At 36.3% G+C, this 27805-nt stretch overlaps 3 protein-coding genes across 4 annotated transcripts; 2 read left to right on the plus strand and 1 right to left on the minus strand.

Moving 5' to 3' along the window:
* Positions 1–7675: 7675 nt before the first annotated feature.
* LOC133862631 (G-type lectin S-receptor-like serine/threonine-protein kinase At5g24080) lies at positions 7676–12181 on the minus strand. Its single transcript, XM_062298479.1, has 6 exons — positions 11908–12181; positions 10307–10861; positions 9417–10219; positions 9137–9317; positions 8242–8695; positions 7676–8160 (listed from the first exon to the last, which is right to left on the minus strand). Exons 1-6 carry the CDS (start codon positions 12150–12152, stop codon positions 7819–7821), a joined length of 2580 nt encoding a protein of 859 aa, XP_062154463.1. The 5' UTR covers positions 12153–12181; the 3' UTR covers positions 7676–7818.
* A 2323-nt stretch (positions 12182–14504) lies between these two features.
* LOC133858243 (uncharacterized) lies at positions 14505–20357 on the plus strand. The gene is made up of 4 exons (XM_062293674.1): positions 14505–14938; positions 17006–17158; positions 17929–17994; positions 19586–20357. The coding sequence occupies exons 1-4, from the start codon at positions 14768–14770 to the stop codon at positions 20252–20254; spliced, it is 1059 nt and encodes a 352-aa protein (XP_062149658.1). The 5' UTR covers positions 14505–14767; the 3' UTR covers positions 20255–20357.
* A 3585-nt stretch (positions 20358–23942) lies between these two features.
* Positions 23943–25269, plus strand: LOC133858248 (probable membrane-associated kinase regulator 6). 2 transcript variants are annotated; one of them, XM_062293675.1, is made up of 2 exons: positions 23943–24777; positions 24864–25269. In XM_062293675.1, the coding sequence occupies exons 1-2, from the start codon at positions 24099–24101 to the stop codon at positions 24887–24889; spliced, it is 705 nt and encodes a 234-aa protein (XP_062149659.1). In that variant the 5' UTR covers positions 23943–24098; the 3' UTR covers positions 24890–25269. The 2 variants fall into 2 exon arrangements, with proteins under 2 accessions (XP_062149659.1, XP_062149660.1); XM_062293676.1 differs by having other exon boundaries at positions 23952–24777; positions 24881–25269.
* The last annotated feature ends 2536 nt before the right edge of the window (positions 25270–27805 follow it).

The raw sequence follows: 27805 nt of genomic DNA on the forward strand, positions 1-27805 counted from the left end.
CCCGTTATAGAGATCCTATAATATTTTGTGGAGTCGTGGACCAAGTTTATCCCTTGGATCCCGGCTATGATTTTAGATGAAACATTTCAGTGTGTTTCATCCATATCGCTTTGTGGTGAAGTTCCCAATTGAATTAGGGGATTCTCTGTGTTCTTTTCGCATATTTGAGACGACAACAATCTGAGACCTTTCAGCATTACTTATCCCGGTCCTCGTGATCGAGGATATTCATAAAATTCTTCAGAGAATATTCAATATTCCCATAGCCAACCGGGTCCACTGGTCCAATTGTAGGCTTGCTCGGGCATTGCGGAATAATAATTTCGCCAACAACATGCAACAAAAACAGTGAGATGACATGCAATGAAATAACAAATTTTAAAACTAAGGGCATGGCAGCTGGGTTCAAGCCACTTCCCATGCATGTTCCTACCAAACTATTTTATATTAATTTTACTATTTTAAAAACCCAAGTCTACAGCTGGCTAGGTGCTGCCTTGCTGCGCACAGCTGCTCCCGCTGCGGTTGCAAATGAACAGTGTTATTGTGCGCTAGCTAGCGACACCACCTTTTTTTATGCGTGGATGACGCTACCACTTTGCAGTGCGTTGTGCAATGCTTCTGCTTCTCGATCATGCGGCATAGTGTGCAAGTTTCTGGTGCGGTAATGTTGGGGATTGCCGCAAAATGGTGGATGCAAGCTCACGCAAACTCAAGAACTACTAAAAAAAAAAAAAAACAAGAATAACTAACTATTGCTCTGATACCAATATTATAAAAAAAATGCACAAATTAAATATAGGGAAGCGCTAGAATTTCCACCCCAATCCCACCAACCCTAAGTGTAAAAAGTTGAAAATTGATTTATTAAATAAAAAAATTAAAACACTTAGAGTTAGTGGGATTGGGGTGGGAATTCTAGCATTTTCCTTAAATATAATATGCTACCTCTCATGCACGAAAAAAAAAAAAAAAAAAATCTGATGAAATCGTTTCATGTGTCTTTACTGCCGAGTCTCTAGCATTTATTTTCTTGGTGGTGAGCACGCTACTAAAGCAATGCCCACAATATTCACTGTCTAAGTGTTTCACACCCTCAAAAAACGAGAGAGAGAGAGAGAGAGTTGTCACATGCGCGCTTCTCTTTTTTTTTTTTCTTTTTTTTTTTTCTTTTTTTTTTTTTTCAAATGGGAAAAAATGGGCTACAAAGGGGAATTATTTTTCACTTCTAATTCTTAAAGAGGAAAAAAAAAAAAGGGGGAAATGAATGGGACTGTTTTAAAAAAATGAGGTGTGAAGTGGCCTATTTGGCAACATGGGCTGCAAATAAATTGGCATATCTTGAGGTGTTCAATGCAGTCCACTTGTTGAAGGAGAGCAGCTGTTGGGCAGATGTCGACATAGATAGGGGGCAGGGCAGGGTCATTCCGTAAAGAGGTGAGGGGGGGAAGTTGTCACATGCTTATTTGCTGTAATACATTGTTTCTCACACGCACAATTGCAGTGTACCATCAATTACATACTGCATGTCCTCTTGGAAATATAAAGAAAAGACTTGCATGTATTATTTGTAAATAGCAAAAGGGAAACAATGAAATGTTTCACTTTTAGTACGGTAAACGTTACAAAGTTGGGCTACCAGCTGTGGGCGCCAATCCCATCAATTATTAAAAACTCAAACACGGAAAATATCCTTAAAAATACAAAACAGTACTCTTTCTATTTACATCACATAAAAATATTTGTCCAAACCCAAACATAAAAAGCTTAAAAGACTAGCTGGCACGTACACTACCCTTAAATGTGCGCACATTTTCAATATGAGAAATGTAAAAGCATTTATTGTGGCCTAAGATGGTTTCAAGGTTTAATTTTTTTTATTTATTTTTTATTAAAAAAATAACAAATCAGTACAGAATGACCCAAAAAAAAGACCACATGCTCTAGCATTTCTCTTTTAACACAAGAATAATCGGCAGGCATACAACTCCATAGCCGTAATAGCAATCAAAGCTGAAACAGTGATAGTAATATAGAGTTTTCGTTTGAACAGAAGCAGAGGATCGGGCCTCCGTTGATCACCGATCAGCTGATCATCCCCATCAATTTTTATCTCACCATGACCTTTTATATTGTCTTTAGCTTCACGTATCCGCTCATACAAGCTTTGCTGGTCGATGTGGTTCACGTCTAGATTATAGAGGGTCCAGTAAAACTTGTTCACCGTATCTAAGAAGGTGATGAAGTAGATTACAGAAGATAAGAGAGAAATAGCAAAAGGCAGCCACCGGTTCTTACACTGGAGAGACGTCGCCGATCTATGAGAGATTGCTGTAAGATATAGTCCTTGCAGTACGAGGTATCCAATGGTCAAGTTCTGAGCTCTACTCTCATGGTATCGAACCAATTTTTCTTGTCTCTCGTTGATGAGAACAAGCTCGTTGTAGTCACTTTGGAGCTGCTCCACGTAACCATAATTATGCGAAAATTTTGCCATGTCGTTGCATGAAGGCGGGTTCCCAGCTGAGTAGTGAGGACGGGGGTAATATACATAGGCATAACGCGCCTTCGTCCGGACCCTCAGGCCCATGTTCCCCGAAACTTCATTTTGTAGAAAATATGCGGTTGAACAAGTCAAGCTACGTACGCGTCATTGCCTTGGTCCATGATGTAACGTGTCGTGCACTTCGGGGAGAGTGGGAAATGATCCGGAAATTACGTGTAAAAGCATCCGCGTCCTATATTCAGTATATTGATATTGGGAATATTCCCGGTCTCCAGTTAATTTAATTATATTACTAGCAATTAAAACAATAAACTTTAAAAACTTTTATAGAGCTCACTGACCTGAGACAAGCTACCTCAAATTTATTCTCGGTAGGTCTCGTGAGTCATGACCTACCTTTTATATTTACTGGTTTAAACTATTAATAACAATTCATGCTGAAAAATTATTGAAAAGTCTCTGCCGTCCGCCCGAAAAGCTTTTGGGAAGGTCCGCTCGATCAGTTCCATCGACCACCAACATCGTAAGGGCGAGCAGAGTACGTGCCGGGAACGTTGGTGTTATTTGAATGATGTTATTTGCTCTAGTGGTTTACTTTAGAGTTGTCGTTCCTTTCCTTGTCTTCGACCTACCCTATCCATACAAAACAAACTCCGTATGACGACAACATCGAAGTTCACTGCCTATAATCTAACATCTTGCAGCCGATGGAATCATGGAAATTTATTGGTGAGTTTATATAAATTTTGCTTCCTTGTTCTCTCATGAACTGCAAAAAGTTCGTTGACGCCAAAAGCAGAGAGTTCTTCTTCTTAAGGAATACCGGCCTAGCTGTTGGCTGTTGACGTCAAGCATCATTGAATTTTACCCAATATTCTTGCATATAGAGCAATTGCTATTAAGGCATCTATTCGGATACCCCATGGCGATTTAATCCAAAGCATCTTCCGCTAGTTGGCAGGCCATAAATAAGCTAGATGCGACATCAATTAACGACAACCAATAAATATCTGCCAAAACGAAACCATATGAACGTCTTTCTTCTCGATCCAGAGGTGAGAGGGCGTACTGTCTATGCCTGTATCTCCCCCATTTCCGTTTTTCTCAGACTCATCTTGGCTTGCCAGCACAGGCACTTCGTCGCCGATGTCGGTCTCGCCACCGCCATGGGTGCTTTAGACAGGACTCTCGCTCTACATGGATTGGTTGGGTTGGTGAAGTTAAGATGAAAGGTGGCTTTGTGGTAATTTACATAGAAAATGAAGATGATATTATGTCATTTTTACTATTCATGACGTGATAAAAATATTTTTTATAAGGTTTTTAACATGTACTTTTTTTTTAAAAAAATTATATTTTATATTTAAGAATCATATAAAAATATGATTTTTTATTTTTATTTAAATAAAAATATGATTTTTTTTTTTTTTTTTTTCCCACTATTACGGTATTACCTAACTTGATTTCCTTGAAAAATCACGAAAAGTCAGAAATCATATAAAAATAAGAAGTATGGCCCTTGTAACATTGACTTTGTTTTTTCGAAGCAGACATTTTTTTTTTTTCAAAGACGCGTGAAGGTTTATTGGTAGTTTCACACTAAATACAAATATAATCTTGAGCTGGTTCAATCAAGCACAAAATTATTGACTATCCGAATTCCTGTTTCTTCTCGTTGCTGGCCGGACAAATGGAGCGTTCATGGGTGTGATCCAAGCACAAAATCGGTATATACATATCACGTCAATAAGAAACCAGAAAGTAGAGGATATATATATACACACGGATGTAGATTGTGGTTTAGAGTATGCGTATATGTGGAGAAAAGAGAGACCCAAAAAACCAAATAGAATAAAGCAATAAAAGAGGGGAGGAGGAGGCAAACCAGAAGGTTTATGGATTAGTTTATAATAAAAAAGCTTTATTTATAGAGCTTACACATAATTTGAATCCAACATAATCTTAATCAAATCCGTTAATTTAGAGTGATTCAAACTCATAAAATACCTAAATTTACGATAATCTAATTTTCATTTAAGTTATTATCACAATCTTCGTCAAATTCCTAACTTCGTGATAATTCAAATATTATACTCTAACAGGTGTAACCATAAACCAATTAATGACAAGAGTCAGAAAGGGCATAGACTATGGATCAGCGGTTGGTTTAATGCAGCTGTCAAGGAGCCCAATTCTTTCCTGTCTGCGTCCAATTTAATTTCAAACTAGACATTTTCGTAAGAGTTAGGCCATGTGTCCTTTTCAGTGACAATAAACATATATTGTATATTCTAAGCATAGGAGAAGATTAAATAGCTTTCTTAATTAACATAATGAAATTTAAATCCTACATACCATTTTGAAAGGAACTGAAGGAGGCCTTCTTGATCATGATTTGAAGGTCACTGTCTCCATTTCAACCAGCTCGATCGGTTACAGCCGATCGAAGGGTTCACATCTTCAGCCACCTCACTATCTGCATTAATTCTACAACTTGTTATGATTAAAAAAAATAAAAAATAAAAAACAAAACGGAAAACCGATATATACCAATTGTCTTAAAAGTCTAAGTTGATAAAAAAAAAATATAAATTTAAATCATTTATTTAATACTTTAATCAAACAATTGAAGCTCAATATGTAAAATAAATATTTAATTTGAAATGAGAAGTAAATTATAAAGTCAATTTTTATTTTTTGGGAAAAAATCATATTTAGTTCTTAGGTTTTTATCTTATTTGAATTTAGTTCTTGAATTTCTAATTTCAAGAATATGGTCCTCAAGTTTTGCACAAATTTTACTTTTTTCCTGATTACGATTAATAGTTTGTCATATTTTATGTTTATCTCAATTGACACATCAACATCCATATCAACACCTAATATCAATGTCACATTATTAAGTGCCAAGTCATAAATAGAAGAAGAAAAAAAAAAAAAAAAAAAAGAAAGAAAAAGAAGAAGAAGAAGAAGAAGAAGGAGAAGACTCAACTCTAAAAACAAAAAACCCTCTTTTTCGCCATCTTAATCTTCTAGATTTGTAACATTAGATGGAAAACCGTTAAATTTGATGATAACATGGACATTGACATTGTATTGGGTGTTAACATGAACCCTAGAGTATCAAATGAAACATATGTGACAAATGAAAAATCTTTAACTTTGACATTAAATTAATAGAGGGATCAATTTGAAATTTGGGCAACACTTAAGGACCTTATTTTTTAAATTAAAAACCTAAGGGCTAAATCCAAATCAGATGAAAACTTAGGGATTAAATATGATTTTTTACTGTTTTTTTTTCGTAAATATTTTTCAAGTTTGAGCTTCTCTTTCTTGTACATTCTTTCTTCTCTTAGTTCATTATGCTCTGCCATTGGAGGTTGCCATCTGCCTCCATCTACCGCCACTGAAGGTCACCAACCATCATCGTGGTTGTCATTGCTAGTTTTCCATACGAACCAAATGCCGAAAAATTATATACAATTCTATACCAACTCATGCTGTCTTCTACTTAATATTTTGCCAATTGATGCATGAACCATGCCTTACTTCATAAATAGGAAAATTTATGAGATTCTAACTTAATTTTGCAAAAAGCTATGCATGTAATATCTTTATTAACTAAAATTTTGTGAAAGTAATATCTTTATCCTATTTTTATTTCATTGGGTTGATATGACAATACCCATTAGCCTTTGTAGAAAGAGAAGAAAAAAAAAATTCAATCTCAAGCTCATTATTTGATTATGAAAGACTTTACCAGCATAAAGTAGCTAGAGGATTAAAAAAAGAAGAAGAGGAGAAACCAAATAAAAATCAAATAGACGACTTTTTGTTGTATTTATTCTTTTTCTTTTTGGACCAGCATGCTTAAGAAACAGATCCTTTCCAATTTAAATGAACTTGAGAGTATTCAATTCTTTATAATGCATGGGCATTTTTGTCTTTTTATATTTTTTTTTACAAAAATGCCCCTACACTAAAAGGAACCGAATACTCTCGTAACATGTTTTGGCCCATAATTAATGAGCTAAGCCAATTTGTGGCAATCCAAGAAATTGGTGCTCGTCTTATATATGAATGGAATTGGCGTATTGTATTCAATTATTATTATCATCATTGTAAACCTTAAGATAAAGAGTACCGGACTGGTGGACTTCACACACAAAATACACCTTTCTCATTCAGAGCATCAACACAGAGAGGCATCCAAGCAAACTGATGCAGGCATGACGGAAAAATCCTATTTTGGGTTTAAGCAATGGAAGTATATATAAAAGGGAAGATTTTTCCTTCAATTTCAAGACTTAGCCGTTTTTTCATCCCAAATTTCGTAAACATTACCGTTTATTAATTATCATGTTAATTAGACTAGAAAATTCCGAAGGTTAATTTGAATTGCCTTAGCTTCTTTAGAGATTAGGTTCAATATTTGTTGGTGTTTCCTTCAATATTAGACTATTAGTTGGGACAATACCCAAGTTTAGATTGATGTATTTATTTATTTCTTCTTGTATTTCTGTATTTTCTATTATAATGAGAAAAGGACAAATTTGAAAATGAATATTTGAGAATTACATTTGTTTTTCTAAGCTATGCATGGCTTGTTGATTTTATAGAATTGGAGTAATGCACTAATTCTTTTCTTTTATCCACGCTTCCCGTGTTGCCTCACAAACAATAACATCAATGGAGGCTTCATCTTCAAACAGTGTAGGTACCTGTTTTTCTCCATACCAATTTACACATGCTCATGCCATGAGCAAAATGAGAGAATATCATTTTACCAATTCTGACTGGACATCGCAGGTTGCTGTGACCTCTGCAGCAATGGTTTTGTTTTGCACCAAGTAGAACTCCGAAACAAAGTCATGATCATGCCAAGCGAAAGGCATTAAGGTTATGCTTTCTGTTGGAGCGGGTGCTGGGAGCTATACCAATTCCTTAATCAGAAATGTTAGGATCATATTAAATCACTACTTATTTTAAAAATCTATCAAAAGTTGAATCTTCCCGAGTTTTATCTTTATAGTTAAAAGGGATACCGCCTTTTATGATCTTGATCATTACAGGACTTTCGTCTCTCGTGATATTCTCTTTAATCCATCGTCTACTTGTTTATATAATTACATATGATCTAGTCTTGACAAAAAGAAAGCAATAAAAGGGTTTACAAATGTCTGATGAATTCTATTTCCAGACAACAAATTACATTGACCAACTCTCTTGGGAAACTATTTGCCAATCAGCAGTACCAATTTCATGATTCCAAAAAAGAAAAAGAAAAAAGAAGTTTTGTTTTACCTTCACTATCTAGGTGACATTGTGGAATAACTACATGTAGCATGAGAAGTCGAAGGATGGCTATTGACTGTGAAGGAGCTGAAGTGATTGTATTCTCTCTTCATTGCTCTGTATACATGATCCAGGCCTTCCTCAATCAGCTCCAGAACCGTCTGTGGCATCGGCGGCATGTTGATGTCAATTGATCCTTCCAACATCTTTACCACTTCCCCCATTGAAGGTCTCATGAAGACCTCATCCTGAATGCACCATAATGCAACTTTTAGAGCTCTTATGAGCTCTTCTTCTTCCACTGCTCCTTCTAGTCGCCTATCTGCAACTTTTATTGGTGTCCCATTTGTCATCTCCTAAAATAGAGCCACATTGAATTATAACTATGTGTCATTAATTATGCAAAGTTGATCTCAAAGTTAGATGTTGAAGGGTACCTTAAAAGCCCATCCGGGATAGAAGAAGTCCTCAGCATCGAATGACATGTCAAGATTTCTCCTTCCCCCAACAATCTCTAGAAGCAGCATTCCATAGCTGTAAACATCAGCCTTTACAGTTATAGGGCGGTTGCTAATCCACTCTGGAGCCAAATAGCCTCTGGTTCCTCTGACCATAGTGACAACTTGCGAGTGCTCTCTTCCCATCAACTTAGCGAGTCCAAAATCAGACACTTTAGGACAGAAATTCTCATCTAGCAAAATATTTTCCGGCTTGATGTCACAGTGTATTATTCGATTTCTGCACTGTTCATGGAAATAGGCAATCCCTTGTGCAGTAGCAACAGCTATATGGAAGCGAGTTGGCCAATCTAGTAGCCTGTCTCGGCAATTATACGAAGGAAAGATCCATTTGTCCAAGGACCCATTTTTCATGAACTCATAAACTAGAAGCCTGCAGAAACACCCCAATGTGATCAGCCAAAATAATTACAAAAAGTTAAACTTCAAATCATGTCAATCTTTAATTCTGACGTGATCCAAAGATGTAGTATGTCAAAATGTCCACTTCAGCTCTAAACCATACCGATCAGAAAGCACCAAAAGATGGTATGTTATTAGCCAATGGACATTTTTAGATGCTATTTGCATCAAAAAGTAACAAAAATGCCCGCGAGTTTCAGCTCGAATGGTCAATCGTTTGGTTAATATCACGAGATCATCTCGCTTGTTCGAGTCCTTACTCAACCAATCCACGGTTTTTGCGGGTGGAGTAGTGTATTTTGAGGTTTATCTGACAGGGATTGGTCACGAGTGACCCTGCCTTTGAAGGTTTCTGTCGTTAAAAAAAAAAAAAAAAAAGTAACGAAAATGATTGCCACGGAACATTACTCACCGGTGTGACGCCTCAGAACAGTATCCACAGAGTCGAACCAAGTTCATGTGATGCATGGAGCCTATAGTGTTCACTTCGGTTATAAATTCCTTCTCTCCATGAGGGAACACCCTTTCTAGTTTCTTTACTGCGATCAAAGTCCCATCTGCTAGGCTTCCTTTATATACACTCCCAAATCCCCCTGTAAAAGAAGCATTACGTTAGTAGTTAGTACAATATTCTCTGTTTCATTTCCTCTGTTCCTGGAAGTTAGCATTGAATTCTACCCCTCTATGCATACCTGTTCCTAGCAACTGGGAGAAATTCCACGTCCGGATTTGTAAATCACGGTAGCTAAAATTCAATGGAGCACCTTCCAAGATCAATGAGTTCTCCATGGCTCTCTTTAAAGCTCTTTTTCTATGAACATTGTAGTATAATAACAAACAAAGCAGCCCAATGAGAAATGTCATGCTAAGCACGATAGGAATAACCAAAACCTTCTCTCGCGTGCTACTCCCGGACCCTTCCGAAGAACCCCCAGAATTTCTTTCTGGCGTGTTCGAACCATTAGAGCTAACCTTCACGAAAAGGGTTGAACCAGCGTCCTCAAACCCACCAAAATCCAAGCTCTTCAACACCCAACAGTAAGGCGTCTCCTCATTGAGCGCATAGACAGAAGCAACACACTCACAATCTGATAAACAAGCATCCCCACACTTTGACACCGTTGAAACATCACTGTAATTTGCTATCACCGAAAAATCCGAATAGTAATAATTGGTTTGCTGCACCGTTGAAATCCTAAACTGGGATGTCGAATTTTCATTCCGGGAACCACATTTTCCGATCAACGACGAGTTCTCCGAGCACTGACTACCACCTTCTACCTTAAACGTACCCGGTAAACATGTACAAGAAGCATTAGTCTTGCTCCTATCCAAATTACATATCCCATTACCACAAATTCCAGCAATGTCACAAGGGTTGGAAACTGCAGCCCATTCTGGCATCCATTGGCGGGAGCCATTTATATCATCATCCCATCTATACAAACGTATGTTTCCATTAGTCTCAAGCGTCAATCTTCGAAGAACTGTTAATCTGCGTTAGAATATAAATTAAATAATTAAATTAATCATTTCTTATTAAGTTAAACTTTTAAAAAATAAGTGGCGAATTAGCAATTACCGGGTTGATTGGTTTGAGGGTGCTGATAATCCTCTTCCATCACCATCATTCTTATGCACATACACAGCACCATCCGATGATTCCCCATAAACAATTCCAAAGCTTCCTGCTTCATCTAAGACTGCAACAACGTCTCCGGTCACATTTGATATATCGGGTCCTTGCCAGTAGGAATAGTTGGAGTAAGACTCCGGCAAGTTGTCATAATTTTCCGGCAAATTGTACGTCAAAGCAAGGCTTAGTGAAGTGGGTTGTTGAAGCATTTTGAGGGTGTAATAGCCACCGTGTGAGGCTGACGTAGATGTCGTTAGCTCCAGCGAGACAGTTAGGGGTTGGTTTGGGAGGAGAGTGTCAGACGGGTGTGAAAAACTCTGCCATACAGTGTACTTGTATGTGTCGTAGAGGATGAAGTTGCCGGTCTCTGACATGGCCGCGAATTGTACGCTTGCGCCGGAGGTGTTGGACATCCAGACGGTGGTGTCGCCTTCGGTGAGGACAAGGTTTCCGGTGGTATCGAGCTCCAAGATTGCGTTGTTGGTGACCGGCCGAGAGTTTCTATATTGGATTTAGAGAAAATGAAATTTGTTGGCTTAAGTGATCATGGGTTCATATTACCTGCAAAAGCCTTAGTAAAGACTAGAGATGGAGAAATGGTATGCGGTTTCTCTCTTAAGCCAGCTGAATGCTGCCAACCATATCTACTTAATTAGAGTTCATTTCTCATTGCGATTTCACAAATCAAAAAGTGAGATTTTAACTAAATTGTAGAAAATTGACGATTTGAAAAGTAAGTTTTTAAAAAATTGTGATTTGAATAGGTAAAAATTGATATTCGTGTTTTTTAAAACACAAGTAAGTGTGTTTAATAATTTTAAAAATGCACGATTTTAAAAATTAAATTATGATTTTACTACGAATTAATTGTGACATGATTGTTACTTGGCACAAAAAGTTAATCAGTAACATTTAACAGATAAATTTAATCATTTGATGGTAGATGTTGTAGGTGCCATGCATGTGAACTAGCATGCCGGTTTGTAAAAAATTAATAGCACTTTTGATATTTTGCAACAACAATGCCCAGACAGAAAATATAATACTAGAACAAAATATAAACAAATAACTAAAAATGAGTCATAAAATAATTCCGTCCAATGTTTCTTGAATTTATATCCAAGAAAAGGGCCGCAAACCACGGTAGAGCATGCTGTTGCTGCTGCAGTAACAAGACGACTTGTAAGGCTTTCACATATGAATTTCTGTCGTTTACTTTAATTTTGTTTTCTATATATATATATATATATGGGACTTCCTCATGGACGTACTATTCAATACAACAAAGTAAAAAACAAGGACCATATTTGAATAGGCTAGTTTTGATCGATCATGTGCTGTTTAATTATGATATATATTTATGTATTTCTTCTAATGTGGTACGATAAAAAAAAAAAAAAAAAAAAAAAATACTGTATATATCATAGGTGAGAAGTGGCCGGTTTTAGGACAGTGATAAAAAGATTTAAGGAACCAATAGTATGCATGCAGAAGTAACGACACAAATTGATGAGGTCTATATATAACTGTTGAACTTAATTAATTACCTGGCTGACCAAACTATTATTCGATCTCCGGGAAGCTCCGCAAACCAAATTGCAATTTGAAACTGATCATGACGGCCATCCTCCGGAGTGAACCCAAAAGCAAACGTGCCATTATCCGACATCCATGCTCGGTCCTCACGAGCCAGCAGTCTTGAACCCAAACCAATCTGGCTACCCATGCAGTCGCCGAAACTGGCTAGAACCAGGTAGAACAGAATCCAATAAGAGGAAGAAGTAGTAGTCATGGCTAGTAAGCTCAAAAGACCTGTGGATTAATATATAGCTAGCTAGCTATATGTATATGTCTGTGGTATATATGGGAAAAGGAAGATGAATTAATTAAAAAGGAGCTGATCGATCGAGAGTTTGGTGCGGGCAAGAAATTAATAATATGGATCATCTTAACACGTGTACAATGGTGGGTGAGCTAAATTTTGAAAAAGGTTGCCTCAAATATTGGTCGGCTGAGAGATATCATTGGAATATGGATATATATTGTGGCACGTGTTTATTCCTCTGTGGTCGTGAAATGGACCGTGTATCTGTACGTGATCAGCCGAAAGGCCAAGGGCCAATATGGAAACGTGCTTCTAATTATTTGCATGAGAAATGTCCAAACAATATTCACACTTAGGTAAAACTTGTCGGTGTCATAATAATGGCCTTAAAAGTTCGATCAATTAAGTGCTAGGCATCAAAACCCTCAATAAGGTAAGCACTGTTTTTTTTTTTTTTTTTTTTACAGGAATAGAGTGCTCTCTATTTAATTTTCAGATTTTATGGTTTAAATTTTGTTTAGTTGTATTTTAAACTGTGTATTAGTGTCACGTTATTTAAAATTTTAAATGACATGACAATGTATACACCATTAGAGCATTCACAATGAACTCTCTCATAGCTTATAGCTTTTCTCTAAAATTTTAATAAAACTCATAAAATACATTATTTAACAAACTCTCTGCTTAATGTTAAATTTAACTCTCGTAAGTAATGCTCTCTAAATGTAAAGGGTCTAAAAGTGAAAGTTATTTATTTATTTATTTATTTTTTTCTTCTTTCCTCTCAACTAAAGTAGGTTTTTAATTCAAAGAGTCTCAAAGTTGGTTTCATCAATAAAATATAATATTTTGTTAAAATAGATATATATTTTAAAGAGTTTGATCTTTAGTGATTTTAAAAAATAACTAGCTAAATTAAAGTAGATTTTTAGAATTAAATTTAGAGAAATCATTGTAAATGCTCTTAAATAGCTAAATCAACTATCCCTAAAAATGATATTTTGCTCCAAGTTGACCCAAAATCAAAGAATAAATTTTAAGCCAAAAAGGTATCCCTCTCTCCTAAACGCAAAAACCCATCTCCTACCACTGGCTGCCACCTTCTCTCTTTTCCCCTTTTATCCCGTTTTCCTCCTTCCCCCAACATTTCTAGCCTCTTTTGAAACTCCTTTTGCCTTTTCAGAGGCCCTGTTCGTCCTCTTTGACGACTTATCTTTGTCTAGTAGCTCCGTCGACTACTCATTCACCATAGATCATCTGGTTTCCACCTCATCTAGCCATTGCTAGCCTCGAATCCACCTCTTTTTTTAAGTTTTTCAATTTGATTTTTTTAAAATCAGATCTATCAACTTCAAAAAGCCTCACGCTCACATGCCACTCCATCGCAATCCTTGGTCTCTTTGCTTCCTGCGGACATCCATTGTGTCGTCATCCGGCCAACACACATGCCAGCACATGTCCATCACGCACTCGCGAGTAGATCTAACTCGTGGGTGCGTGTCCCACATGCGCCGATCCCTTTGATCCCCTGCGGTGGTTCCTTGTGTCACACTTTGGCCATCTACATCCGTGTAACCTTAAGCTAGTGTTGTTGTTTAATGCTTTTCTATTGTGTTTTTTTTTTCTTCTCTTTTTTTTTGTTGCTTTCTATTTAGAAAAATTATATTTATACAACAAATTTATATAATTTTTACACAACACATTTACATAGGGTAGAACTCATGTGAGTGAGACTCATCACATGGGTCCCACCCCTTATGAGTGTGTTGTGTAAATTTTATGTAAATTTTATTGTGTAAAAATCATAACTTGCCTGCTTAGCCCAAATCGGTTGGGCTATAGACTCTGTCTTTATTGGAGATCTCTCCATTGTTCTTTTCATCTTTGGTCTCTTCAATTATTATTCAAATTGGTCTAGATCTAAGCTTTTTTAAAATTTTTATACTTCGAATAATAATAATTGGTCTAGATCTAAGCTTTTTAAAATTTTTATACTTCGAATAGTTTTATCCATCATGGTATAGTAAGCTGCGGCTTGCATCAGCTAACTTTCACTTCTCTGATTTTCTTCCCATGTATTGAGGTGCTTGTAAGGCTGTCTAGAATGAATTTTCAATTGTTAAGTTTGTACTCGTTTAATTTGTTTTTTTTTTTAAAAAAAAAAAACTATCCCTAAAAGAAAAAGAAAAAAAGGGTATCACCGTCCTTTCAAATGATGTGCTACAGTTATATATACAAAATCAAATATAAGCGTAATTTTTTTGTTTTTTCGCACTTTATTAATAAACCCCGTTCTTCGAATCAGGTCAGGCTGCCAGCTATCCCTCGAAAAAACGACGTCGCAGCCCTTTCCGTGTTCTTCTGTTTTTATCTTTTCTAAGCGCAGCCCTTTCCGGGTTCGTTGAACCTTCAACGCCCACACACTCTGAACCCGACAACTCAATCTCGTTCTTCTTCTTCTTCTTCTTCTTCCCCTAATCTAATGCCAAGAGGGAAATAGGGTTTGGAGTTTTAATTCTCTATCTGATGCATAATCTGAGCCCACTGGACCCCCGGATTCCAATCAATCCGGTGCCGCCACGATGTCGACCAGCCCTTGTTGCCACATTCTCTCCCTCCACCCATCTCCTCCTCCTCCTCCTCCTTCCAATTCTAGGGTTAGGGGCAGGGTTTTGAAGCCTCCCAGACCCACCAAATTCTCTCTCCATCGAAGCCTACACGTCATTCGCCCCCTCTCTTCCTCTCCAACAACTGTAAGCTCTCTCTCCCTCTCTCTCAGAATGGATGGGCTGTTTGGTTACTAAGAGAAGTGAGGAAACGAAATAAAATGAGATAGAAGTTTGAGTTTTTTTTTTTAATGGTTTTGTGGTTTTTTGGAATTTAATCTGCTTGGGTCGAGACATTTCGGACTGAATAACAAAAATGATAAGATTGGAAATTTTGGATTTAGCTTTGAGGTTTAAGTTATAGCTATTATGGTTTTGGTTGCTGAGTAAACTAGAGGATAAGGAAGGATATTTGGTTATGAATTCTTTCTCTGTTTTTTTTTTTTTTTTTGGATGGGTAAACTATGAACCTTTTTTTTTTTTTTGATGAATGATTGAACTATATTGATATCAAAACAACTGTACAAACTCCAAAACCACAAACAGAAACACAAGAGCAAACAAGCTCTAAAACTCCTCAAACAAACCCAGCAAAACAAGCTGGAAACCAGACTACAACCAAAACAAACAGTCAACAAGACAGGAAAATAAGAGAAAACAAACCAAAACCACAAGAAACAAGCAGCTGGAACTTAAGACAGAAAAGACTCGTCAATATTCCAGCTCTTACAGAGACTAATGTTTTCCTTGGTCTTTTGAAACTTTCCTTTCCCTGCAATCCGAGTTCTCACCTCCCAGATGATCAACTTCAAAATTTGCTCATCTGTATGAGGATGGCCTGCATGTTTAATCTCATTTCTTACTCTCCAAATCCCATAAACAATAGAACTAATAGCCAATCCACAGATAACACCAAACATAGATTTGGTTTTCCAGCTTCGGCAGCTTTCCATAATCAAAGCCTGCCAATCAAAACAAGGACTTGGAACATTGCAACGCTTCATACACTCCTTCCATATTCTAGCACTGAAACTGCATAGGAAGAATAAATGATCCCGGCTTTCAGTACAATTTCTACAAAACACACACTGCGTATCTCCGTTAAAACCCCAAGATAACAACCTATCTCCAGTTGTTAGTCTATTGTGAAGAGTAAGCCAAAGAAGGAAGGCCTGCTTTGGGATGGCATAGGGAAACCAAACAAGAGACCACCACTCCACAACATTCTTCTTTTTACGCAGGAAATCCCAAGTATCAGGACTGGAATAAGAGCCATTTCTGGAAATTGTCCAGATCGGTTTATCAGCAACACCAAACTGAATTTCAGAAAGTTTGTTTTGAATTTCTACAAGAGAATCAGAGCGAGCAGGGTTCCAGCACCAATTACCATTTCAAATAACTGAATCCAACCTAGCATCCAACCTACTCTGAGAATCATATACAATTCTATAACCATATCTCTCCACCAACACACCATATGGATGCCAATTATCAGTCCACAAGTGTATGCTCTTACCATCACCAATTTCATGTTTGAGAAAGCTCCTAGCAATCCCATGCAACTTCAAGATCTTTCTCCAACACCAGGAGCAGTTTTGGGGTATTTTCACACACCAAAAACTTTTCCCCTTCATGGTGAACTATGAACTTGATTGAAGCTAAGTGATGAATACCTTAAATCTTCCATTACATGGTGAACTAGCTAATTGTGAAAGTCACCAACGTTGTGTAATATATGAACAAGAGTGTTCACACCGAACTGGCAATTTTTGCTCATTATTTGGAACTGACTTGTATTAGCTGAATAATGCCACATATCATGCATACATCCCAAAAATATCCCATATATATAACAAAGACTGATCCAAGGGCTACTAGACCTGTCGTGTCAACTTTGTGGGATATTTGTGAGATGCTTATGTGGTATGTAGCATTGGTCACTCAATCCATGGACACTGTTATCATCCTTCTTTGCTTAAGCTCGTACCAGGCACCATGGGTTTGAAATTAAATGGCTTTGCTTCAAAAGACCATGCAGCATAACTTCTGTTACCATCATCGTTGTAACTGTTATAATATGTAATTTCTTAGTTTTAAAATATACATTCCAAACAATAGAAATTTAAACTCTTTGATTTTGAAGACAGGACCTAAATTTTCTATGCAAGCAACCTGTGGGTTTGTTTCCTAAGAATAACTGCCATTGTTTTGTAGAAATGGAGATTTCAGTGCTTTACAAATGAAGAGTCTTCATCTGCAATACCCGAGTCTGAGCTTTTAGAAGATAAATTTTCAGAAGAATTAGTGAAGCCTGAATTCAATCAAATAGATGATGCACAGAAAGATTGGCTTTGCAGGCTCAGAAAGGTAAGATTTTCTTTTTCACCATTTATATGATGATCTTCAGTATCTGGATGAGGTTTCTTTGTCGCCATTTGTGCTATGATATTCAGTGTCTAGATGAGGATTATTGTTTGACATTTTTCAGTTTTGTGAGAATGATAACTGTGATGAATTGAAGTTGTAGCCCTTAAGGGAAGAGTGATTCTGAATGCTTTCTCTCTCACTCTGAAATAACTCTTCTGATCTCCATGCATCAGTTTGGTCGGTGTGGATGCATTACTTTGTTGCAGACTCAAAAGGATTTCTGATCTCGTTTTTATATTTTCCATCCCATAGAAAAGATTGTGGTGAGCATCATTTTTCATTTCTCATATCATTGTGATTTAATTGATTTCGTTTGTATATCATTTCTTCCTAATTGAACCCTGAATTCATTAAAGACTAGATGCAAGTCATTTTCAAATTTCTTCATATAGTAATTCCTGGTGCCGACTTACCCTTACACCTTGTAGCTATGATTTCTTAACCCCATTCCATTAAAATACTCTAACCAAACTATTGGTCAGTGCATTATTATATGGACATATAGACCATAGCCTTGGTACTGAGTTAGACCTGTTCCGTACCTATCACAAACAGCATCTATAGCAGATTAGCATAAAGTGTTTGTTAGCTTCAATTCAGACACATCGTGCAAATTGTTCTCCACTTTCATAATGTTGTTTATTGTCTGTAAAGAATGATACCTAAATGTCTCCACATTCTTGAGAGTGTTTTGTTTGTTTATATTTCAGGTTACAGATACACTTTTTGGTGCAGAACCTTGGACGGTGCCATGGACAGCAAAAACCATAGTGCAGGTGAAGCACTTTCTTCATATAACTTAGACATTATGTAACTGTCATCCTTTAGTTTTATGTTTTCTGGCTACTAGTTACCATAGAAATTCATTTGTAAATCACAATTATAGAAGCCAATCCACTTAACAACTCATGCTCAGAATTCTTAGTTTCCGAAATGACTATATAATCTGTGCTGCTTTCATTTCTCCACTATGTCTGTTCCATCCCCTTTTGGTCAGAGTAGTACTATCTCTGCTTACCGGGCTGAATTTCTAGTCAGAGGGGAACTCTCTAGATGTAGGCATACGCTAAGAGTTGTCTACATGACAGTTCCAACCCTTTACTGTTATCGGGGTTTTAAAGTCCACTTTTATAGTCACCTCTAGTTATGTTTAAGATGAGAGATATCCTAACGAACTATTTTCATGCTGGAGATAGTGCTGAAGAAGAGTTACAGATAAGATAACAAATACTTGGACGCAAATTGATTTTACTACCACTATTGTGGGACCTTACAGAACTTATCAAAATAATTTTTGAAACTAAACGAGGAGTATGATCTATATATTTAAGGAGTGTGCAGAACTTAATTACGTGCCTGGAAGATTTTGGATGCAATCATACTGTTCAGTGGGACAAACATGATGTGATATCTTTGCCTAGTATGGTCATGGTTTCATTATGAAAAAGGTAAACAGTGGTGTGCTGAGAAGGTGTGTATTGGCATAGTTGTATTATTTTGAACATGGTGGCTGGAAAATGTGACGGATTTTGATAGTCCTTGGTGGGAGAAATGATACACGTTGTGGTGTGGTGTTGGCTTTGTGATAGAAAAGATTCTGTTGGCTGAGTTAAAGATGGAGTCAGGGGCAGACTAGACATTTGACTTGGCTGGGGCATGGGGAGTTAACATATGAAGATAATTTGGGGAAATGAATTGTAATTTGTAAGGTTAATTGTGAATTCATATAAGAACATATTTTGTAGTAATACTAACTTTCAAGGACCAAATAGACTGCAACCAAATGTGCGTAATTATAACTGATGGGGGATGCCAAATGAACTAGCCAGTTTGAATCAAGATGGTAGTTGTTAAAGCTAGCTGATAAGTTTGGTTAACTTAGAAATCATATCATTATGTGTTGAATATAGTGAGATAGTAGTGATGTTCTTGATTGGATTACATGTGCCTTTTAGGTATATGAGTAACTTTTTAATGTTACTTTTATACCCAACGTAGTTTATAAAGCAATAAAGAGAATTGTTGGACGGCTATTTTTGGAAAAAACTTTGAAACGTTTTTTAATCCTTTTTGTTTTTATCAAGGTTTGGATTACATCTACTTATCGGGAAAGAAAAAAAAAAGTTTGGATTACATCTCATTAATCACATCTGTTAGTGTTGAATAAAGGTTTTTACAGTTCTAATAATGTTGTCATGTTGATTTTGAAACTTAAAATTTCATGAGAAAGTAAATGAACAATCACTTTTTAACAAGATTGGTTTATTACTTATATATAAAAAAAATATCACTTTTCTGTTAGGAGTGATGGATATGAATGGAAATATATAATCAGAACTGGAGAGTTAAGACTTTTTTGTGCTGCAGGTTATGTTTCTCTGGATTGCCTCATTCTGGTTTGTAGGATCTTGGATAGTTCCATTCTTAGCTCACACAGCAGGGTTTAGAAAGGAATCCTTGACATACAGAGGGCAGGCCTTGTATAGCCTCTTGACCGATGTGGCTGAAGGTCTTGCTGGGATAACAATCCTGCATCGCTGCCTCAGAAGGTTTCATCCCCTTCCATCCGGCTGGTTCAAGTTCAGCTTTGAAGGAAAGTGGCAATTTCATGTTGCTTTGGGCTGCCTCATGTTTCCCCTTGTCAACCGACTCTCACAGGTCAACCTAAATTTGTTGCCTATCCTTCCCTCCACACCTGTCACTGTCTCCAGTGTTGAGCAATCGATCATGGCACGAGACCCAGTGGCAATGGTCCTCTATGCAGTGGTAGTTTCAGTTTGTGCCCCCATTTGGGAGGAGATTGTTTTCCGTGGATTCCTTCTTCCTTCCTTGACGAAATACATGCCGGTATGGTGCTCAATTTTAGTGAGTTCAGTAGTTTTTGCCTTGGCACATTTCAATATGCAAAGGATGCTACCGCTTGTATTTCTTGGGGTGGTGATGGGTGCTGTCTTTGCAAGGTCAAGAAACCTTCTACCATCCATGTTGTTGCATAGCTTGTGGAATGCTTTTGTGTTCTTAGATCTCATGAAATAGTACTGTTCTGTACTTTTTTCTTTTTTTTTTCTTTAATCAATTTTCAACTACCATTGTTTTTCCCACCGGGTACAATTATCTATATTTGGTTCAATTCTGGTAACCCTTCTCTGGTTTTGTCAAAATTTTACTACTGCTAGCAAATATTGGGTGGTTGCTGCTGTTTGCAATAAACATGAATAATGCATGCATCAAATGCTGGACCCACGTGCTGTGTGGCACATTTTTATTCACTACAAGGGCCATCATTTGATAACTATGACAGTCGTGCAGCATCAGGAATGTAGAGAATCCATTTTATGATCAAGATTTTGTTCTATTGCATTTAACGGCGTACATGGTGTCGTGTCATTTAAAATTTTTAATTGACATGGTAACATATTCACCATGTGGCAACAAATATACCATTGAATCTATAAAATTGAATCTTGATAATGAAATGGCTCCTCTCCATTTCACTTGAAATGGAGAGTATCCTATTAGGTGCGACGCATTTTGATTTGTGATGGACATCTTATAAAAGGTTATGATAGTAACGATCTTTTGCAAATAATAATGTTGTTTGTTTCTTTCGGTTATTATATATTCATCCATGCAAATGCAACTGTTGCTATGCTTTTGAAAAATATAAGTCTGGGGCTGAACAGGCAGCCCGAAAACCCAACCAAAGGGTGCTAAAAGCCTAAAACCACACTCAACTCAAAGCAAACAACTAGTCTTGACTATTTGAAGGAAGGAAAGGCTTTTCGGTGTTGAATTTTTGAAATCAGAATTAAATTTTTATTCTGTTTGTGAATTTCGAAGTTTAATTTTTTTTAAAAAAATTGAATAAAATATAATTTATTTAAAAAAAAAAAAAAAAAAGCGGAATCAGAATCATATTCTGATTTCAAAATTTTGTTGCCAAGCAGATTTTATATTCTCATTACATGCTCAGATAACTGCCATGCCACTTTGTATTGTTGATGAATTGGATAATTAGCTAATGATTGAAGCTAAGCCACATCTTGCTTCCATCAACCATGAAATATTTGAGAATGCTTTTATACGTGCGGTGAAACATGAGGATTTGTATAGCATTATAGACTGCTGTACGTCTGCAAGTTTAGGGCCACATTGCCGTGAAGAGAGTTAGCCTTCATGGTTATTTTCTTGGTGTTTTATCCGATTGATTTGAACTTCTAAACTGTGATAAAACTTTATTTTCTTGTATGGAAGTGCATTTATGAGTGTTTGGATTCTCTTACAACTGCTTATTGTCTTGAAGGGGCACATGAGGGGGGACCAATTGATTTCAAGTCACTCTCCATTACTGGCTTTTGTCCCAAAAAACATGGTCAATGTTTCATTTCTTTCACCGACAACCCCCCGGACCCTTGTCTGCTAAAAGATAATTGTTTGTAAATACTATAATTAGTCCAATTGTGAATGAAAAAGACGTGCCTTTCTCAAACATTTAAACTTTTGAGGAGATTCCAACTGAACGCCACAAACTGTTACTAGTGGATGGAAAAGCCTGAAATTTCCTTACCATTAACTTCGTGATATTTTCTCACTCCGTTTCTTCTCCTGCTTTTTGATATATATATATATATAAAAAAAACTGATTCAAGGACACAAATGTAGCTACGTATGGTAATGGAAATCATATGATTTTATCTATCTAGACATTGAGCAAAAGGATTTGGGTCTAGTGTCTTGTGCATTTGTTCTGATCTTTTAATGGAACCTTTTTGTAGATCTTTGTCAAGTGTTAATATTATTGTTAGGGGTAACAATCCACGTTAATGTGTCGAATTTCGGTAATTTTGAGACATTGGGATGAGACTTTATAAGGCTACCCGTAACCCAACAATTTTAATTAAACGAGTTAAACTCTTTAACCCTAACTACAAATTTCGTGTTTGACTCGTTTCGAGTTTGCGGATTGTGTAAAAAATTGTTAGCCCTAGCTTAGTTATTGTGAGGCTCAAACTTTATTTTCTATTTCTTTTCTTTTGTAACTTTTTTATTTATTTTTTGATGCATGTGTGGAATCTGGCATTAGGATTGAGAGGTCTAACTTGTTTAATTAAATGGGCTCAGTTAAAGTTTACCTATACAGTCTTATATTTATTTCTCGATATAATTTAAACCTGATACGCGATATTTAGAGTTGACAATTTTTTTTACGATTTCGATCCTAACATGAACTCAATACGAAATTAGTGAGTTACGGTCGAAGAGTTTGATCTGTTACATTAAATTGATCGAATTAAAGTTAACTTATATAATTTTATATTCATATTCCGATACGATACAATGGAATTTGATATGCAAACACGAATTATTACCCTAAATTTTGGTGTAGAGTCACTCCCATTTTTCTTGTTTAATAACGTGGTTGACGCAGGTCCTCACAAAAAGGCACCTTATTGTCCAACTACGTTGGAGAGCAATGAAAAATCGTGCCATGGAAAATTTAATTTCACAATCCTATGCAATCCTGAGCTGATGAATGGCCTACTTTAGTCTTTAACCTTTGTAACATTCATATTTTGTTTAAAATAAATAAAAAAATAGCACATATTATTTTATCCAGAGCACCAATCGATGAATAATATAATGCCAAATATTTTATCGTTTAGCTTTGAGCCTTCTTGTCCTGCAGTGGTTAGGAAGGATGTAAGCATCATAATGGTGAAATTACCCTCTCAAAATTTGGTACGTACAAAAACAGCATTAAAGAAAATGACAAAAGGGAGCAAGCTAAGCAAGCATCATCACAATTGTGTAGATTATATATAATATAGGATTACCAGAAAACATTCTGAATTATTAAAACTCATTGTGCTCTCTTTGTTCTAGACTTTAGAGCAGCTTGGGGGCCATTAATGGAGCATGCATGAACCTGCTTACAATAAAGAATTATTCTCCTTTACTTACTTTCCTCTATGGAGTATATATAGTTTTATATAAGAATTCAAAAGAGCAGGAGTTACTTCTGCTTATTCTCTATTTTAATTTCTAAAGGCTGCTTGGAATTAATTAAAAAAAGTGGAGCATATATGCATGAACATGATTCTGTTTCTCTTTTTTTTTTTTAAGTTACTTTGATATGATTGGTTGCGGATATATAAATTATAAGTGGATCAACTCAAACACCCCACTACTTGAAATATGAATACACAAGTCCATTATATAGAGAATAACTCTCGATACATGAAAAATAACGACACCATTGATTAATCAGCTACAAGCCTATACCTATACGTGGCAAGCATTCAAATCTATTTTCCAACAATTCTTAAAGTGGAGAACACTCTCTTCATTCTCACACTTACATTGATATACACTCTCTTTCTCTAAAAAACTTCTTCTATTCAGTTATTTTTTCAAAAAAAAAAGAGAATGACTTAAGCATCGGAGTGTCTCCGGTTCTTTTTCTCTGATAATCGCCGGTCTGATCGTCTAAAATTCTGCTTCAACATGATTGATTGTGAATAAAATAAATTTGTTAAAGAGAAACCATCTTCTTTGTGAAGGTATAAAGAAAAAAAATGATGGAAAGAAAAAAGGTGGGGTAAACTACTGATGCAACAGGACATTATGGGTCCTGTTGGGGCCTCACATTTCTGTTTCTTTTCTCTTTTTCATTTATTGAAATTCGTTCTCTTTTCAGACAACCACACAAGCAATTTCTTGGGGAAACTATTACGATATAAAGGTGTATATATATGCATCAGTAGGGGGGCCTTTGCTTGTTATTAGCCTATTACCTCACCTTTGCATTTTCCCTTGTATACACGTATATTGTTTGTTCTTTCTCCTTGTATTACCCACATACCTTAATAGAGTGACATCCATGGAAGCTTCACAGCCTCTTTCAATTGAAAGCTTTTCATACAGTTGGTTAGTGAACCTGAAACCATCTTTAGAAAGCCTAGAAAACTCCTGCAGGGCCTCACTCGACGCGTCCGATGAAGCTTCATTCATCGAGATGGATCCAAGAATGACACCCTCCAAGAGATTCTTCAGAAACTCTCAGGATTTCAAATTCGACTTCCCTGCTGCTGAACAATCTCCTTTCACTCTTGTTCATGCTGACCAGCTCTTCTCCAATGGCTACGTTATGCCTCTCTTTGTCGACCCTTTGAAGATGGGCATGGAGGCATGTTATGAGGCCCCAGATAATTCCACTCCTTCCAGGCCATCCTCTTCCCATGCTCCAAAAATCCTTGCTCCAGATGATAATATTAATCCTTATTGCTCTTCCTCTAGAAGGGGTCGAAGACTATCAAAGCACATCTTTCAAAAGTACTTGGATTTTCTTAGGCCCTTGTTGCGAAGACTGAGAGGAAACAGGTCAACTTCCAAGGCTGCAAGTGTTGATAAAAGAGTTCATAAGGTGGTAAAGAACTGGTTTAACTCGTCCGAAGCATCTCCACGGATAAGTGTAGCTTACTCAGTCGATGATTGGCGCAAGTCTTGTGACTCTGAGAGCTCAATTTATGAGGCAGTTCTCCATTGCAAAAGATCCATAGGTATATATGCCTGATGCCTCTCTTTTTATGCTATTATTATTCTGCAGACTGCAAACACTTTTGGGTGTCAATTAACATCTTTTTAGAACTTTGTTATTTTCAGAAAAAATGAATTGAGGGTGTTGTACAAAGCAAAGAAAGGAAGAGGTAGAAGGGGAAAGAAATGAAAGGAAGCAATCCAATTAGGGGCACATGGAAACAGAGGAAATGTGAGGTGACAAGAGGATCATCAGCCGCGCACATGTTCTTTGTCCATTTCCCTTATATTTCTGGGATGATAACGTAAAGTTTTTGTCCTACAAGGGAGCAGAAGCTGTGTAAATGGTCTGCAATGGAAAATTTGGACTTAAGGGATGAGGAAAATAGAAAAGGATACATTACAATTTTTGTATTTGTCTTTTTCATTATAGGAGGAAAAATTCCTGTTGCAAAGAATCTGCCTCCCTTATTCCTGTGAAGTTTTTATTTAATGATACAAGTTGACTTAATTAATTCATGTTTAATTAGGACTGAATTGAAGGGCCACAGTACTGTTGAAACGAAAGGTATATAATATCTATATGTTTTTTCTCTGCAAGTGCTTTGATGAGCCAACTTAAATGAATTCAGCCAGTTACCTGATGTCTATATCAGCATGTTCTGTTTACCAGGCCTTGTTTTCCTTTCTTTTATGATGAGTTTGTTCACTCAAATGCTATCAAATTTCAAATTATTACGAAAATATGGCGTCCAAAAGTAGGCAATGTCAAGTCATTGCCACTTTGACCTTTTCTGTCCAAAAATGAATTCCCTGCCAAGCTTTTGAGAGTGGGGGTTCCATAAGATATAATTATTTGATACACATCCATCATGCGAGCAGCTGATCTACTTTTGAAAAAGACATAAGAAAACACTCACTTACCCAAATAATATAGTAAATTATCCATATTTTATTAAGGGAGGCATATAATATTTCAGATAAATTAATCTAGCTAATCAAATATATTGAGTTGATCAATAATCAAACTACATTGACCTTTTGTCCTTCTTAGTTCAATTAATTTGATAAGTCTTTTTTTTTTTTTTGCTTATTCATTTATTTGCTATCTTGGCATTTCCCCCACCACAATGAGAAGAGAAGCTAGAAAAAAAAAAAAAAAAGTTTGTAATTGTCTTAACTTTTTGGTCATCCATGATTGTGATACAAGCTTCAAGTAAAATTTACCCTTAAAAATCAACTTGCAATGGGAGAGTATTAAAGAGCTTATATATACATGGTTAAGATTGTACTTAATTAAGCCATGTGGGACAATTAGGGTCAGAACATACCATCACGCTTTGCAGTTGACGTCCACAACAACCCACTATGTTGACACTGACCCTATGGTAGCCCTTTCTATTTTGGCGGCTCCACTCATCTATCAAAATTCAATGAATTAACATTATGCCCACACACATAGTTTCAAGACATTTTAAGCCTATAGGTTGCCCCTTCTGTGACTCGACCACAAAGTCATAACTCATTAGATTTCATATTCTTCTAATCACATACTTGACATAGTAGTGGCTCTAATTCCAAATGATAGAAGCCTTATGTAGAACTCACCATCGATCGATACCAATTTGCAAGGGGAGGGTGCCAAAATATTATATTTAAGTCATGTGAGAAACTTAGGATCGTATCAGATTACCAACTCTTTTTATTCCTATTAAATTATATATAATCAAAATTAATCAAAGTATGTCAGGGAAGCCTAAATTCCACCCATGTTAGATACATGTATCTTAATAGTAATTTTTTATTTTTCCTTGTAATATGAAATTGAGGTTTTTAGGCTAAGTCGGTTATGTTAAAACAGTTTTCTCAATTGTGGCATTCAGACACGGTCCAACTGCGCTCCAACTAAGCCATTTTGTCCAAATCTGACGCCTTGCAACCGACCTTGCAACAAAGGCATTATGTCCATATTTTTCATACTTCTATTAACATGCCGCGCGTTTTGACCCGATAAACATCGGAACTAAAAAATATTCATAAAATACAAAGTTTTAGCCTTTTGACTTAGCTTTCCAACACCGATAAGCTTGTCTTCATCTGATATCGATATAAAAAAAATTTGTCATTTTACTCCAACTAGGTCTATGTTGGACAGCATACACAAACTTGAATTCTTATATATATATATATATATATATATATATATATATATATATATATATATATATATATATATATATATATGTCTTGGATCAACTTTTACACTAATTTAACCTTAGACTTAAAACTTACAACTAAATATGTCTTTGACACTGTATTCACTAAATACCTAACATAATCTATGTCACAAAAGTTGTACTGGGTTCGTTTCTTTTCCTTTATAATCTCAGGATATATACAAAGTGGAGCAAAGGGAAGTGATCAAGAGGCAGCGCGGATGGTAGCAAAAATATTTGATTCCATAGATCGAGCTGCGTATATTTGGTGTAGAGGGACAGCTAGCTGTATATCGGCGTCATTGTGATTTGTGAGTAATTATTAGTGTGGTAGATCCGGCCTCCTCAAACATTCCTCACACCAATATATAGTTTTAGCACAATAATTGTTCTGGGCTCTAGCTGTGCCCATATCCCTACAGCAAATTTGTGGCATCTATTTATGTGTCTGCTCGCTTGTGCTTCAGCAATTCAGGCACATTAATAATGACTCAATTAATGCATTTCATGATCATTGGATTTAACATTTTTTTTTTTTTTTTTTTTTAGCCGGAGATCATCATTGATTAATATGCATGCTGTTACACCCCAACTAGGCAACGAGTCGATTGAGCCACATCATGCCAGCCGCAACATTAATTTAGTACTGTAAGTACATTTTTAGCTATTATCGATAATGCTATTATAGACTGATCGATGTGGTAAGTACATTTTTATCCAAACAGAACCTCGAGGATCATTCTCTTTTTGATGTCGGCGGAGAGAGTGAAGAACCATGGTAATAGGTCCACCGGGTACGGTATGTGATGAGTCTTGCACTTATAAACATGTTTAT

Source organism: Alnus glutinosa, chromosome 1, assembly GCF_958979055.1.
Source record: "Alnus glutinosa chromosome 1, dhAlnGlut1.1, whole genome shotgun sequence".
NCBI lineage: Eukaryota > Viridiplantae > Streptophyta > Magnoliopsida > Fagales > Betulaceae > Alnus > Alnus glutinosa.

Bases quoted from the DNA above. Each gene is read 5' to 3' on its own strand.
- LOC133858243 (XM_062293674.1), top strand. From the start codon at position 14,768: ATGTCGACCAGCCCTTGTTGCCACATTCTCTCCCTCCACCCATCTCCT. The intron at 14,939-17,005 runs GTAAGCTCTCTC...ATTGTTTTGTAG, and splicing joins TCTCTTCCTCTCCAACAACT to AAATGGAGATTTCAGTGCTT. The intron at 17,159-17,928 runs GTAAGATTTTCT...TTTATATTTCAG, and splicing joins GGCTTTGCAGGCTCAGAAAG to GTTACAGATACACTTTTTGG.
- LOC133862631 (XM_062298479.1), bottom strand. From the start codon at position 12,152: ATGACTACTACTTCTTCCTCTTATTGGATTCTGTTCTACCTGGTTCTA. The intron at 10,862-11,907 runs GTAATTAATTAA...AATCCAATATAG, and splicing joins ATAATAGTTTGGTCAGCCAG to AAACTCTCGGCCGGTCACCA. The intron at 10,220-10,306 runs GTAATTGCTAAT...ATTCTAACGCAG, and splicing joins CCCTCAAACCAATCAACCCG to ATTAACAGTTCTTCGAAGAT.
- LOC133858248 (XM_062293675.1), top strand. From the start codon at position 24,099: ATGGAAGCTTCACAGCCTCTTTCAATTGAAAGCTTTTCATACAGTTGG. The intron at 24,778-24,863 runs GTATATATGCCT...ACATCTTTTTAG, and splicing joins CCATTGCAAAAGATCCATAG to AACTTTGTTATTTTCAGAAA.